This window comes from Silurus meridionalis, chromosome 19 (genome assembly GCF_014805685.1).
Source record: "Silurus meridionalis isolate SWU-2019-XX chromosome 19, ASM1480568v1, whole genome shotgun sequence".
In the NCBI taxonomy this organism is placed as follows: Eukaryota; Metazoa; Chordata; class Actinopteri; order Siluriformes; family Siluridae; genus Silurus; species Silurus meridionalis.
The window spans coordinates 3,528,820-3,543,461 of NC_060902.1; the positions used below are offsets into that span (position 1 = coordinate 3,528,820).

The following is a 14,642-nucleotide window of genomic DNA, read 5'->3' on the forward strand; positions in this document are numbered from 1 at the left end:
CCAGGTTAGGTACCTGCTTTGAACAACACTCAAGATTATGTAGTTATAGGAACATTGTCAAACATGAGGTGGTGTGATATGGCTTGATCCAAACCAGTTATTTTTACCAACCAGTTATTTTTCCTCTTATAACTACAGCAATGTTCAGACAACAACAATTCATGACGCATGATTACTATAACACGTTTTATTCATTTCGAGTTCTGTTTCTAAAACGCAGTCCCTACATGTCGAATAAACATCCCCTCACAGAAGACTTCACCATGTCAACCATCATATTTTTTAATTTCTTCTTTTATCTGATTGTGAATAATCTTGTATTATGTGGAACGTTTGTACATCCAATTCCCTTTATTTCTATTATTTCTATAATTTAATTGTACATTAGCACAATAATATACAGTTGTGTTCAAAATTATTCAACCCCCAATGCTGTAAATGGTTTTAGGGAATTTAGTGTACATTTGTAATTGTATTCAGAATGAAATCCTACAAGGACTTCTTAAAGAACCATATGCAACTAAAATGACATCAATTAGTTTTGTAATACAGTAGTAAATGTTTCTTTTGTGAATTCTTCATTGACATAATTATTCAACCCCTTAAAGACTACCACTCTGAAGAACAGAGGTTCAATGAAGTGTTTTCAATCAGGTATTGAAAACACCTGTGGATATCAGGGAGCAGCAATAAAGCCTAATAAGCACCAATTAGGCAGCTTTAAAATGACTGTGATACTCAGCTCCTTCTAGACATTTACTGGTGTGGTTACAAACATGGTGAGGTCAAGAGAATGGTCCAGGAAGACAAGAGAACAGGTGATTACTCTTCACAGGAAGGGCAATGGCTATAAGAAGATTGCAAAGATGTTAAACATACCAAGAGACACCATAGGAAGCATCATTCGCAAATTCAAGGCAAAGGGCACTGTTGAAACGCTACCTGGTCGTGGCAGAAAGAAGATGCTGACTTCGACTGCTGTGCGCTACCTGAAGCGTAGAGTGGAGAAAAGTCCCGTGTGACTGCTGAGGAACTGAGAAAAGATTTGTCAGATGTGGGTACTGAAGTTTCTGCTCAGACAATACGGCGCACCCTGCGTAATGAAGGCCTCCATGCCAGAACTCCCAGGCGCACCCCCTTGCTGTCCCCAAAGAATAAGAAGAGTCGACTGCAGTATGCCAAAAGTCATGTGGACAAACCACAGAAGTTTTGGGATAGTGTTCTGTGGACTGATGAAACAAAATTAGAACTGTTTGGGCCCATGGATCAACGCTATGTTTGGAGGAGGAAGAACAAGGCCTATGAAGAAAAGAACACCTTGCCTACTGTGAAGCATGGCGGGGGGTCAATCATGCTTTGGGGCTGTTTTGCTTCTGCAGGTACTGGGAAGCTTCAGCGTGTGCAAGGTACCATGAATTCTCTTCAGTACCAGGAGATATTGGATGACAATGTGATGCAGTCCGTCACAAACCTGAGGCTTGGAAGACGTTGGACCTTTCAACAGGACAATGATCCCAAGCATACCTCCAAGTCCACTAGAGCATGGTTGCAGATTAAAGGCTGGAACATTTTGAAGTGGCCATCGCAGTCACCAGACTTAAATCCGATTGAGAACCTCTGGTGGGACTTGAAGAAAGCAGTTGCAGTGCGCAAGTCTAAGAATGTGACTGAACTGGAGGCTTTTGCCCATGATGAATGGGCGAAGATACCCGTAGATCGCTGCAAGACACTTGTGTCAAGCTATGCTTCACGTTTAAAAGCTGGTATTACTGTAAAAGGATGTTGTACTAAGTACTAAGATTAACTGTCACTTGGGGGTTGAATAAAACTGATAATGATGTGAGCTCAGAAAAGACATTTGTGGTTATTTCATTATAAATGTTATGTTATATTTGTCTGACCTACACGTGCCTCTTTGATTTAATTGTAAGCAGGATGACTGAATGATCATAATCAATGTCAAACCGACCAAAACAATCAATTTCAGTGGGGGTTGAATAATTTTGAACACAACTGTAAACCCATGATTTCAGTTAGATATTAGAGTCAGCAGTTACTGGAAACGAATCTCCTTTGGACCAATCGGGCGAGAATTAAAACTAATTAATTAAGCTTTTATATAGCAACGTGGCAGGAAAATGTAGAAATGTCGTTTATCCTAATTAACATCAGGATTTATTTTATTATGAATTATGAAATTTTTTTATTAGTATTCAAATTTCTCAGTCACAATTCTGGGTTTGTTTTTGGAAGTTCTTTATTTTATGAACAATTTAAAGAAAATTAAATTAATGTAGAATGGGTTTGACATTCAATAACTAGAAGGTTAAATATGATATTATTTAATATTGATAAAATAAAGGCACAATATCTATTTTTTTCCTTTTTATTTATTCATTTATTAATTCATTTTTATTTATCCATTCGTGTATTCATAATGTATTTATTCATTATTTATTAATTTATTCATGTATGTATTTTTTTGCCTTACGCGCCTACTTGAATATTCATAAAATAAATCCAGGGGGCGGAGTCCTAGAGCCTGCTGGTTGACAACGTTGGCAACTATAGACATATCACCCCACAATAGTGCTCAAACGCAGGGCACAGCCATCATTTAAACAAGCGTGTTATTTAGGACGGAACCTCTGTGGGGGTTTTTTTTACTTCCTGGCCACGTTGCTTTGCTGTGATTGGCTAACAAGAAGGACGAATTGAGCGCGGCCAAATCAGAGCTATGGATTATACCATTATTAAAAGAAGGAGGGAATTACTCCTTTTTAAAATAGTGTTAATTTCCTATTAAATTACACAGGGGTTCTTCAGTCATTATTTTAAAATGAAATAAACTGTTTTTATTGTTTCCTTTTGTGCGTTTATTTTTTATTTTATTTAATTGCTCGACAGACAGTGGAGTTATAAAATAAATCAAGATGACAGAGGTACAACTGAAAACAAATAGCGTTATGGGACAAAATAAAATAAAAACATAATATTCAGTACAATCAAAATATCAACGTTTTTACATGTGCAATATATTGTACATGCGTGTAAACAAATCATATTTGGTACACTCCAGCGACAGGCGTCACAAGGCCACGCCCACATGCCTGGATCCTGGAAGGAACTCGGCGCTTGTTCATTGAATAAGAAGCTGCTTGAGGCTGGAAAGAAACTAAAGGACTGCAGATTATGCGCTTTTAATTACACTGACAAAATCTTATACATCCTTTATCATTATTATTATTATTTGTGGGGCGGAAGATCTGACGTGGATTACACGTTTTGGTAACGTGACACTGAGGCGGTGAGTTGAGCTGCTTCTCGGTCTATGAGCGTATAACAGATGTCATTAATAATAATAACAATAACAATAATAATAATACAATAACCATAAAATAACCCTGACATTCAAACAAAAGCTGGAATAAAACCGTAAATTAAATAGCTTAAGTTTAGCCGTTTAGCATTGCAGGATGCTAAGAAAGATTCCTCCAGGGACTGTATTAAGTTACTGTTTATTCTTAATTTCATATTAATATTCAAGTTAATTAGTTAAATAAACATTTAATTAGTTCATTTATGATCAGTATCACTTCTTGTTTTCATCCCCCTACAGCCAAACTTCATTTTTATACTCTGCTCACGAAGAAGTCGATGGTCGAATCCCAAATGAATTGATATTTGAAGCGAAGTGCACTAGAAAGCGAGTGCTAGTCATTAGTTTATATGCTAGGGTTAGTACACTAATATAGGGTACGTGACAATTTGGAATTCGGCCATTGATTTATGAAAATACTTGAGTTATAGCTATTTTTTCACTGTTTGTATGATATTCACTTTCTTTGATGACGTGTTTTTTTTTTTTTTTTTTTTTAGTAATGTTGTCTATTTTCTTGTCTTTCATTGTTTTTTTATTATGTTAAACTATCTATAAGCAGAACCAGTCATATTTCTTATATATTCCTTGGTTCATAATTCATTGGTCTCTGACTCTGTGTTTTAGATTAGGAATTAAAAGTGAACTTCGTAGGTGGGATTGATGAAATCCTGCTGTGATCTATGTGACTCACCCTTATTGCTCCATCACAGGTGCGGTTATACCTGTTGTACCTGATGCTGCTGCGCATCCCGACTCCTTCAGACTGCACCTGACTGCTACGTCCTTTTTCTTTTCGTTTTTATCATTCATCATGAAGGCTCTGATCCTTGTCGGAGGCTATGGCACGAGGTTACGGCCCCTCACGCTCAGCGTGCCCAAGCCGCTGGTGGAGTTCTGCAACAAACCCATCCTGCTCCACCAGGTCGAAGCCTTGGTCAAGGTTAGAGCGAGACTTGTGTATATTTACACCGATCAGGAATTACTATGACATCATACCATTATGCATCACATTGAAGATAGAAAAAAAGGCTTTTACTTGTTAGATGTACATTAAAACATTTTTTCTTCGCATATCCCAGTGATCTTAGGACGCTGGGTTCAGATTGCAGGGCCAGCCATGATACAGCACCTATAGAGCACAGAGAGTTAGAGTGCGCAGCTTGGTGATCTTGGGGCTTAACCCCAACCTTCAGATCAGTAACTCAGAGCCTTAATTGCTGAGCCACCACTTCTCTCCTTCCCCTGATGCACTTTCTAATGTTGTTCCATAAAAGTGTGACAGGCTTTAACATTCACACAGGGTACAATTTTATATCTTACACATTTGTCACCTGACCACATCACTAAAGGTCGACCCATAGCTACGTTGGAATAATTAACCGAGTTTTTAAAATGGATACTGAATAAAAACAAACAAATAGTCCTGAAATTTATTGAAACTGAAAAAAAAAAGTAGTAGATCATGAAAATGTGCTAAAGATAATAAATATGAATGTATTAATTAATAAACATAATTATATAATTATTAAATAATTAATATAGCGCTCCCCGTGCAACGCGCAGTCTTGCGTGTAAAAACAAACAGCATGTCAGTGATTCGCCTCTAGAGGCCGCTCTCGTAAAGACGGGCCCCGCCAATCAACTATTGGTGCCGATTAAACGGCAAAATCAATTAATTGGTTGATACGAGTACCCTATGTGACTAAAAGACATTGCGCAACTATTATTTCACCACCTTCCACAGGCTACAATCTCTATTTTCAGCTCACTTTCAAGGTTGAAATGTTCATGATTAAAAGTGCTATAAATGTCCAAGATCATAAACATAAGTGTCATTAAACTTCCAAGGTGTACCAGTTTTTAGAATGTGATCATTTCAGTGATTTCTCAGAGCTGAGCTTATTGCTTCTAAGAGTTACCAGTATTAAAGTTCCAAAAGTTTCTAGCACAAAGACTGATCATCTTTGGATGAAGATTTCATCTAGTTTTATAATGAGCCAAGATTTAATTGCACCAGTAGGAGCTAAAGACATTCATCTAAATCGGCTCTTAACTTTGGAGTTTTTTCCCGCGTCTGATCACAAGCCTGATTTAACTCCTGCACTTGTTATGAAGCCCTCTGAGAGTTGGATTAGGTGTGTTTGGGGAAGTGATAGCTCTGTGGTTATGATCTGAAGGTTGTTCAAATCCTGACACAACAAGTTGCTATATTTGCCTGTTTTATCCTGGTTGCTCATCATATTCATTTGTTTCTTTCTCTTCTTTTGTATGTGAACAGGTCGGAGTCCAGCATGTCATTCTGGCTGTCAGCTATATGTCCGATCTTCTAGAAAGAGAGATGAAGGCACAGGCGCAGAGAGTAAGACACTTTTGATTTTATAAATGTTATCTAATAATATATTTGATATATGCACACTGTGGGCAAAAGTATTGAGACACCTGATTTTTCCAGCTGTATATTCTTCTTCCCCAAACTGTTAACACAAAATTGGAGGCCCACAATTGTGTAGGATGTCATTCAATGTGGTAGCATTCGGTGTCCCCTTCACTTGAACCAAGACCCATACTTGTACCATGACAATGCCCCTGTCCACAAGGAGTCCATTCAGATATGGTGTGCATGGGTTGGCGTAGAAGATCTTAAGTGTCCTGATATGGAGCACTGACCCCAACCCGAATGAACACCTTTGCTATAAATTGAAACTCAGACTGTACCCAGGACTCCTCACCCTCACCTACATCGTAACCTGACTTTATTTAGACCCTTGTAGCTAAATCTCTACAAGCACATTTCAAAATCTAGTGGATTTTGGATCTTCCCAGAAGAGTGGGGACTAAATATGGAACGGGATGTTCAAAAATGACACACGAATCTTATGGTCAGGTGTCCACAAACCTTTGTCTATATAGTGTATATGTATATATATCCATACTGTTATATGGAGATTGCGATCTTAAATACTGTTGTTCTTTCCTTCACAGCTCGGAATAAAAATCTCCCTTTCACACGAGAAGGAGCCGCTCGGGACAGGTGGGTCAAATCTGTCTTACGGGTCTGTGACTGACATGTAATTTCAGCGTTATGGACATAGTGTGAGAGAATCAGTACCTGAAGCATGAAATAGTTGATCAATACTGGACCTGAATTGATTTATAATAAACCAAACTGGTCGTGTTTTAACGCTAAAAAGTCACGTTATTAAATTTGATTAGTTTGCAATTAAAATGTATCTGTATAGAAATTAATGTTCTGGTATCTAGAAGCAGTGTGATGGTACACTTGTTTGCACTGAAGCAATCCTTGTTTTACTTCAAATCTGAGTTTCCTCACGCACGTATTAAATGGCGGACCGAATTTGTGCAGCTCAATATATATGCATGTATTATGTAAGGGTCTGCTTTTATAGTATACAGTATAGAGTTATATATATAATATATGGTATATAAGAACATACATGTAGAACATTTGTATGTATTTTTTACTGACATTTCATATATGTGCCCTTCTATTCTCATTCAGCCGGACCTCTCGCTTTGGCTCGTGACCTACTGACGGACAGCGACGAGCCATTTTTTGTCCTCAACAGCGATGTAATCTGCGACTTCCCCTTCGAGGACCTGCTTAAGTTCCACAAGAATCACGGCAAAGAGGGCACCATTGTCGTGAGTAACATATTGCCTTGAATTTCAGAGATGTGGATTTCACACGAGGAAACGAAATCGGTGAAAGCCCAAAGAATCGCTGTCAGCGAGTCATCATGTGGTCACGCTCCAAAGTCTATGGTTTCACCCTCGTTGGCAGGTTAATTCTGATATATTCGAAATATGATATTTAGTTCTTTTAAACAGCAATATCAAATCGCAAAAGAATGTAGCCAATTGGAAATACACTATATGGACAAAAGTATTGGGATACCTGACTTTTCCAGCCATATATTTTCCAGCCATATTGTATATGACGTCTTTGAATGGGATGCCATGAAATATGATCGTCATAGAGCTAGGAGACTCAAACCTGTTCCAGCTCAATGACCATATGTTTATCATGGGTTGGAGTCTCCTCTAGAGGTCAATTAATGATTTATTGCTGGAACTATCCGGAAAATAATCCGCTGTTATTACGAGAGCGGCCTCTAGAGGCGAATCACTGACACCACGTGCTGTTTGTTTTTACACGTTAGAGTGTGTGCTGCACGGAGAGTGTTGTATTATATGTATTATTTAGAATAAAGTAGTATTTTCATCTTTTTTTTTTTTTTTTTTAGCACATTTTATGATGCACTACTTTTTTGTGTTTTTTTTTGTTTTCATCAGTTATCAGCAAGTGCAATCCAACCTAGCGATATCGGTATCGGTAAAATCCACTATCCTCTAATCTTGAGTGTCCTGCTACAGAGCTCTAAACTCAACCCCATTAAACACCTTTGGGATGAATTGGAACACTGACTGCATCCCAGACCTCCTCACTTCATCTGCATCAGTAGCCGACTTTACTAACACCCGACATTCTAATGGTCTCTTCCATAAAACTGTAGTAGTTATTGGACCCTGAGGTTGACCTGTCCATTTAAAAGTCAATAAATCTGATATTTCTTTGTAATAATTTTTTACAGCATTTACTTCGTTTTCTTGTTGTAGAATTGTATTTAATTTATTGATTTATTTACCTATTTTGTTTCCTGTGCATTCATGCTCCTTTTTTTTTATGTATTTAGAAATTTCCAAACCTCTGCAGGTTTGGAAATTCTTGCCATCTGTAACTCTATTAAAATGGGCCATACCATAGCACTGGCCAACTGCTATGTTTTTTATTATTATTTTTCATGAGTTCACATCCATAACTCTGAAACCACCAATTCTCACAATATTACAGGTAACTAAAGTGGAGGAGCCGTCGAAGTACGGCGTGGTGGTGTTTGAGGGAGAGACCGGCTGCATTCACCGCTTCGTCGAAAAACCTCAGGTGTTCGTCTCTAACAAGATCAACGCTGGGATGTACGTCTTCAACCCCAGCATGCTGAGGAGGATACAGGTCAGGCTGGAGCCCAGCTCACTGCCATTAAATTATACATACTGATTTTCAGAACTATACACAGATGACCATTATCCACTTACCGATTGTTATCTATTTTCTGATTTATTTCTGTTCGTATATTTTCCACAGTTGCGACCCACCTCAATTGAGAAGGAGATTTTTCCGGTTATGGCTGAGAATGGACAGCTTTATGCCATGGAGCTTCAAGGTACATCTCTCTGCTTCCACTAAACATCTATCAACCATCCATCTACACTGTTTTCCCCTAAATTCCTAATCATACACCATGTGTTATTATGTAAATGTAAAGCAAATTAAGATTTTTGATGGTATTCAGTTTCAGTGTAAAAACTGTGACTGAGAGACCACATCTGCTTTTGTAATAACCTCCACACTTCTGGGAAGATGTTCCACTAGATTTTGGAGTGCGCTTGTGGAGATTTTGTTCATTCACCAACATTGGTGTTAGTAAAGTCAGGTACTGATGTAGGTTAGATGAGGAGGTCTGGGGTGCAGTCAGTGTTCCAATTAATCCCAAAGATGCTCAATAGGGTTGAGGTCAGAGCTCTCTAGCAGTCCACTCAAGAGCTTCCACTCCAACTCATATAAACCATATCTTTATGGAGCTAAGGTGGAGGGGAAATTGTATGCTATTGCATCCAAAGACATCATAGTTGTGTGCCTCTGACTGTGTGGTAACAGTTTGGGAAAGAATCGTATATGGCTGGAATAGTCAGGCGTCCTGATACTTTTATCACATATAAAGGAATAGCAAATGGATAAATAGATAACTTTAGTCAGGTCTATTGTTTTTTTCTATGTTTTTAATAGGCACATAATAATAAGAATATTTTTTTTTAAAGCCAAACATCTGGATATCAGTTACACAAATAATTATGGACAGTCAGTTTGAGATCACAAAAACCCAAACATACTGCAAGTGGAGGTTTAGTGAAATCAAGTGGCTTTTAGACTTTTTGACATTTAAACCAGTTGCCAACGAAAGAACGTTCTTTCAGGACCCATATGCATTTACATTTCGGAACGCCAGACCTGCACTCAGGACAACATAAAGTGCGTGCGACACAACACAGTACAATATGAACAATAGTGTGTGTGTGTGTGTGTGTGTGTGTGTGTGTGTGTGTGTGTGTGTGTGTGTGTGTGTGTGTGTGTGTGTGTGTGCCAGGGTTCTGGATGGACATTGGTCAGCCTAAAGACTTCCTGACCGGCATGTGCATGTACCTTCAGTCTGTCAGACAGAACGCCCCCGAGAGGCTCCGCACTGGACCAGGCTTTGTCGGCAACGTGTTAGTGGTAAGAGACGTACACACTGCAGCCTGCAGGTAGTCTTTTTCATTAGAGCAGATTTAAGCCTCTGAACCAGAAGGATGGAAAGTTGAATGTTTTGTTTTATCATGATTGTATTCTTTCCAAAACGGTAGACAATTTCCTCAGGTCTGTCTCCCACGATGTTTAATGGTCTGTACTTTGAGTGTCGCAAAACATTCTGAAGCTTCACTCTTGAAGTATGCCGTGGTATCAAAAAGTTTCGAGCCCTGCTCTGTTTACAATAAAGTACTTTATTTATCTACATTTACACGCTATCACCTTCAAAATAGTTCCCTTGCACAGTATTACAGCGCTCCCAGCATTCCTGCCGCTTCTTGAATGTGTCCTGGAAATCTTCTTCTCGAAGCGTGTCAAGCACCTTCTGCGATTCGTGCCGGATCTCCTCAACGGTGTCAAAACCCCTTTGAGGTGGATCTTCATCTTCGAGAAGAGGGCGAAGTCCGTAGGAGCCGAATATGGCGAGTAGTGTGGGTGAGGAAGTGAGATCATGTGGATCGTTCTCCTATGATCAACATGCACAAGTTGGTGAACGGTTTCAACATTTTTGGGAGTTGAGCTCGTTGAAGGTGTTCCTGATCTCTCTTCATCTTTCAGCGATGTTCCTTTGCTCTAGAATAGCACCAGGTTTTACACCGTCTCTCTGAAACTTTTTGATACCACCTCAGACACATGTACAATACAATTATTAAAATTGATTTATATTCATTTCAATTTACTTTTTTTTTTTCAACAAAAACTGTTATGTAAAATTAGAAATGATGATCTGTGACTGCCAGTTTTTCCCAAATTTTTTTATTTCTGATACAGGAATCCCCCGTTTATCGCTGTGGTTACGTTCCAAAACCAAAAAAAATTACTGTATATGGCATGGAGAGCCAAATGTCTATGTCCACTAGGTGGCAGCGTAGACTCGTTATTCTATTCTTGTCCAATCTTTATTGTACGTTACATTTACAAACATGACTATTGTAAATGAGCACTTTATTGTACAGGACCCGACGGCGGTAATCGGCAAGAACTGCACAATTGGGCCCAACGTTACCATCGGCGCCAATGTGGTGCTGGAGGACGGAGTGAGGATCAAACGCTGCACTGTGCTGAGGGGAGCTCACATCCGCTCACACTCCTGGCTCGAGTCATGCATCGTGGGCTGGAGCTCTTCTGTAGGACAGTGGGTGAGGACTCGTACTGTAGCTCTGTAGCTCTTGACTGATATCAGAGTCTATGGGGAAATCTTTTGTTTTGTTTGTTTATTTATTTATTTTTACACGCAACAGATGACTAATGCCATCTCGGAAAACGCACCTACGCATCCTGTCTGGAAACAGGGTGCCTCTGTGCTCCGGGTGTATCTAATCTAGTAATAAAATATTTGACCCAATTCAAAAAACTGTTACTTCAATAGATTCTACTCAAGTAAAAGTAAAAAGGACAAGGATATTTAATGTTTAATGATTCATAATAATGGTATAATAATCTGTAGTTGTTTTTTAATTGAAGGAACATATTTACAATTAAAAAAAACAATGTCTAATGTGAGTTATGCACTTTCGCAGCAAAAAAAACCACTCCTGTTATAATGTCGTTTATGATAATGAGAGAAATCACAAATGCAGATTCAGAATTTGGACAGCGAGCACACGCATTGAACAACTTTCGAAATCGTGTCCATCTTTTTCTTTCTTTCTTGTGAGTTTAGTGTGTTTGTTCTCCTCCCCCCAATCAATCAGTGCAGCAGTTTCTGAGGCTCGATTCCCCCCCACCCCCAAAAAGAAAAAAAAATCTGCTACAGTAATTAGTTACAGTACTTCGTTACTTTCCACCTCTGGAGATTTTATTTACTATTATGAGTCAATTCACAAAATTCAAATAATATGGGTTCAATCCAGCTTTATGTAGGTGACATTTGACTTGTGCATTCATGAGCTTTGGTTCTTTTTTTAAAGTCAAACATGATTCTTTGGACTTTTAAAAGTTTAAAAATTATGACAGTGTCTTCCACAGGGAATGAAAGCCAATCAATTTCCATCTGCATTCTGAAGCTTGTGGACAGAAGAGTGTACAAAAGATATTAGTCAGTCTGAGGCTTGTGTGTGGAGCGTCTGAGAATGATGTGTAATGTTTTTATGTAGTATTGAAGCATCCTGATTCTTTACTTTTTGTCCTGTTTGGTGTAGCTAAGCGTCTGGGACTAATGTCAACTTGGATGCGAGTAGGAACAGCACGCACCTGATGGTCTTTGCTTGTCCTCTGTTGTGTTTGAATTATGAACCCTGCACCAGCCTCCTGCTAATATTAGCCTTCTGTTATCATTTTAGGCTTTATTTTAAGACTATATGGATTAAGCCATGTGGCATAACAATGCTTTTAACCGGCTATGAGCCAGTTGGAGAGGTGTTTGTGAAAGCTGACCTTGTACGCTGACCTGAGAGGTGCATTTGCTACAAGTTGCTGCATAAATGTGGAATAAAGGAACCTACGATCCTTTTGTGCTTTTACATGATCAAGTTCTATATGGATACTATAAGGTCCGATATTATAAAAATGAACATGAGAAATGCTGATTTCATTTAACATTGTGTATTAGTGGTGATGTCTTCAGAAGCGTTAAACTCCATAGACTACAATTTTCTGTCGTCTAATTTATGTCAGTCAATGCAGGAACTTTTTTTTTAATCCAGACTGGAGTGTCTATATCTAAAGAGTGCAGGACAAAAGGAAGGAAGGAATGTTGATTCACCTGGGAGTGTATCAGGGGTTTAATCATGAGCTCTGGCCCTGGTGTAAATTGGCATTCGAAAAAAGGAAAAGCTTTTGTATATTAACTTTCATTGAAAAGAATCAGTTCATGGACTTATTTAGAATCAACACATACCTAGAGTACTGTTAAAAAAAAAATTGACTCAACCATCTTGAAGCGTTCCCAGAGGTGGCGAGTGCTTGTTGGCTGCTTTTCCTTCACCCAACACCTCCCAACCTGAATGAGAGAATGCCAAGCGTGTGCAAAGCTGTCATCAGAACAAAATCAGGGGAAAAAAAAAAATTAAACACATTTTCTTCTTTACAATCTAATTCCTTAAGTGTTCTTTTATAGTTTGGATGTCTTCAGTATTAACATACAATTTGAAAATAAAATTGGAAAAAAAAAAAAAACTGAAAGAGACGGTGCGTCCAAACATTTGACTGATACTGCACCTGACATGTATTTGTTCATTTAGTGTATTTAGTGTTCAAATAGTGTACTTAGTGCCTGCTTTAACATTATTTTAAAAGCCTTGAACTTGCTTGTGAATCCGTTCTGTTTTCTTCTTCAGGTGCGAATGGAGAACGTGACCGTTTTGGGCGAGGATGTGATCGTCAGCGACGAGCTCTACATCAACGGTGCTAACGTTCTGCCCCACAAGTCCATCACAGACTCTGTGCCTGAGCCTCGCATCATCATGTAGAAATCGCACACGTACTTTTGAGTGTGTATCAGAAAAGCACTAGCGGGTTTGGGGCGTCACTTGAAATTTTAGGAGGGTTATGTAAAATTCAAATCTGTGTAAGTATGGTAAAGGATGCGTTTATATGTCGAGATGAAGGTTTATCTAGAGTTCTTCTAGATCGGGTATATGATTAAAGGCATATAGGATTACATGAACAGGTTGGGTCAGTTGTCACATTGCCTTAAAAAAAAAAAAAGGGAGAGGTGGTGTCCCTTATGCAATTTATTTCTTCATTTTGTCTTTTTCTTACGATGTTTTGGGATGTAATAGGCTTGTCTTTAAGGTTTATGGTATGGGATCTTGCATACGTACATATACTGCACAATGAGGTGAGTAAACATAGAATTTAGTATCCACATAACCCAGGTTGAAGGAATACTGAGCCTAATCTCAGTTCTGATTTTTCCTTGTATTATAAAGAGAACAGAAATCTATAATTCACGTCTAAGATAAGTACGTGTCTAGACTGTGTGGTAAAAGTATGTGGACACCCAAGATTTAAACACCCCAATCCAAAACTGTATGCATCAGTATTCCCCCCCTTTACTGTTATTATATCATTCTTCTGTGAATGGTTTCCACTAGAATTCAGAACATGGATTTGTGAGATCAAGCACTGGTGTTGAGCGAGGAGGTCTTGGTGGGTGTATATAAGTGTTTCAGTTCATCCTCATGGTCTTCAGTGAGTTTTTCCACACTACCCTTGGAACACTGTGTGTTCATTGAGCTTACATTGTGCACAGGGGCTTTGTCGTGAAGGAACAATTCTAGGTCATTGAAACCCATGGAAATTGTAATGCTTACAGCTTACTAAGACATCCGATGATTATGTGCTTCTAACTTTGTGGCAACAGTTTAAGGAACATGAGGGTTGGTCAGGTGTCCACCTACATTTGGTTATATAATGCATGAGAGACGCTTCTGTCATTGAAGCTATAAAGATAAACGAAGATAATTCAGGTTACTTGCCTGCTTGTAGAGAGTCAAGAAATGTTCAATAAAGATATAAAGTATTCCTTTAACATGGAAAAAGAGCAGCAGAGGAATTTACTGCGAGCTGAAAATGAAATTGATGCTGCTATGTCAGCAGAGCCCATCACTGTTCGCTCATTCTTGTTCTAAATCATGTAAGCATTCTATGTTGTGTAGAACATGAACAAATACAGGAATGGGTCGAGTTAATGTGAACTGACAATGAAGTATTCGAGTGCTACCACTAAAATGTCAGCCCGGGTAATATGTACACTTTTAATTGTCCTTTTTAAAAAAATAAAAATAATTAATATAAACTATACTTCAATCACGTCTATTCTCTGTCGGATAATGCGTTTTTGTATTGCAACATCTCTGGTGTTAAGTCTTCGCCAGGGTAAAATACATCAGC

At 38.6% G+C, this 14,642-nt stretch overlaps 1 protein-coding gene across 1 annotated transcript; it reads left to right on the top strand.

The window, feature by feature from the left end:
• Positions 1 to 3,087: 3,087 nt before the first annotated feature.
• On the top strand, positions 3,088 to 14,552 carry gmppb (GDP-mannose pyrophosphorylase B). The gene is made up of 10 exons (XM_046875678.1): positions 3,088 to 3,307; positions 4,093 to 4,322; positions 5,661 to 5,741; positions 6,365 to 6,413; positions 6,903 to 7,045; positions 8,256 to 8,414; positions 8,547 to 8,625; positions 9,607 to 9,734; positions 10,763 to 10,945; positions 13,085 to 14,552. Exons 2-10 carry the CDS (start codon positions 4,194 to 4,196, stop codon positions 13,214 to 13,216), a joined length of 1,083 nt encoding a protein of 360 aa, XP_046731634.1. The 5' UTR covers positions 3,088 to 3,307; positions 4,093 to 4,193; the 3' UTR covers positions 13,217 to 14,552.
• Positions 14,553 to 14,642: the final 90 nt, after the last annotated feature.

Excerpts from the sequence above, each read along its gene's own strand:
- gmppb (XM_046875678.1), top strand. The coding sequence starts at position 4,194 with ATGAAGGCTCTGATCCTTGTCGGAGGCTATGGCACGAGGTTACGGCCC. Across the intron at positions 4,323-5,660 it reads AGGTCGAAGCCTTGGTCAAG|GTCGGAGTCCAGCATGTCAT; the intron begins GTTAGAGCGAGA and ends GTATGTGAACAG. Across the intron at positions 5,742-6,364 it reads TGAAGGCACAGGCGCAGAGA|CTCGGAATAAAAATCTCCCT; the intron begins GTAAGACACTTT and ends TTTCCTTCACAG.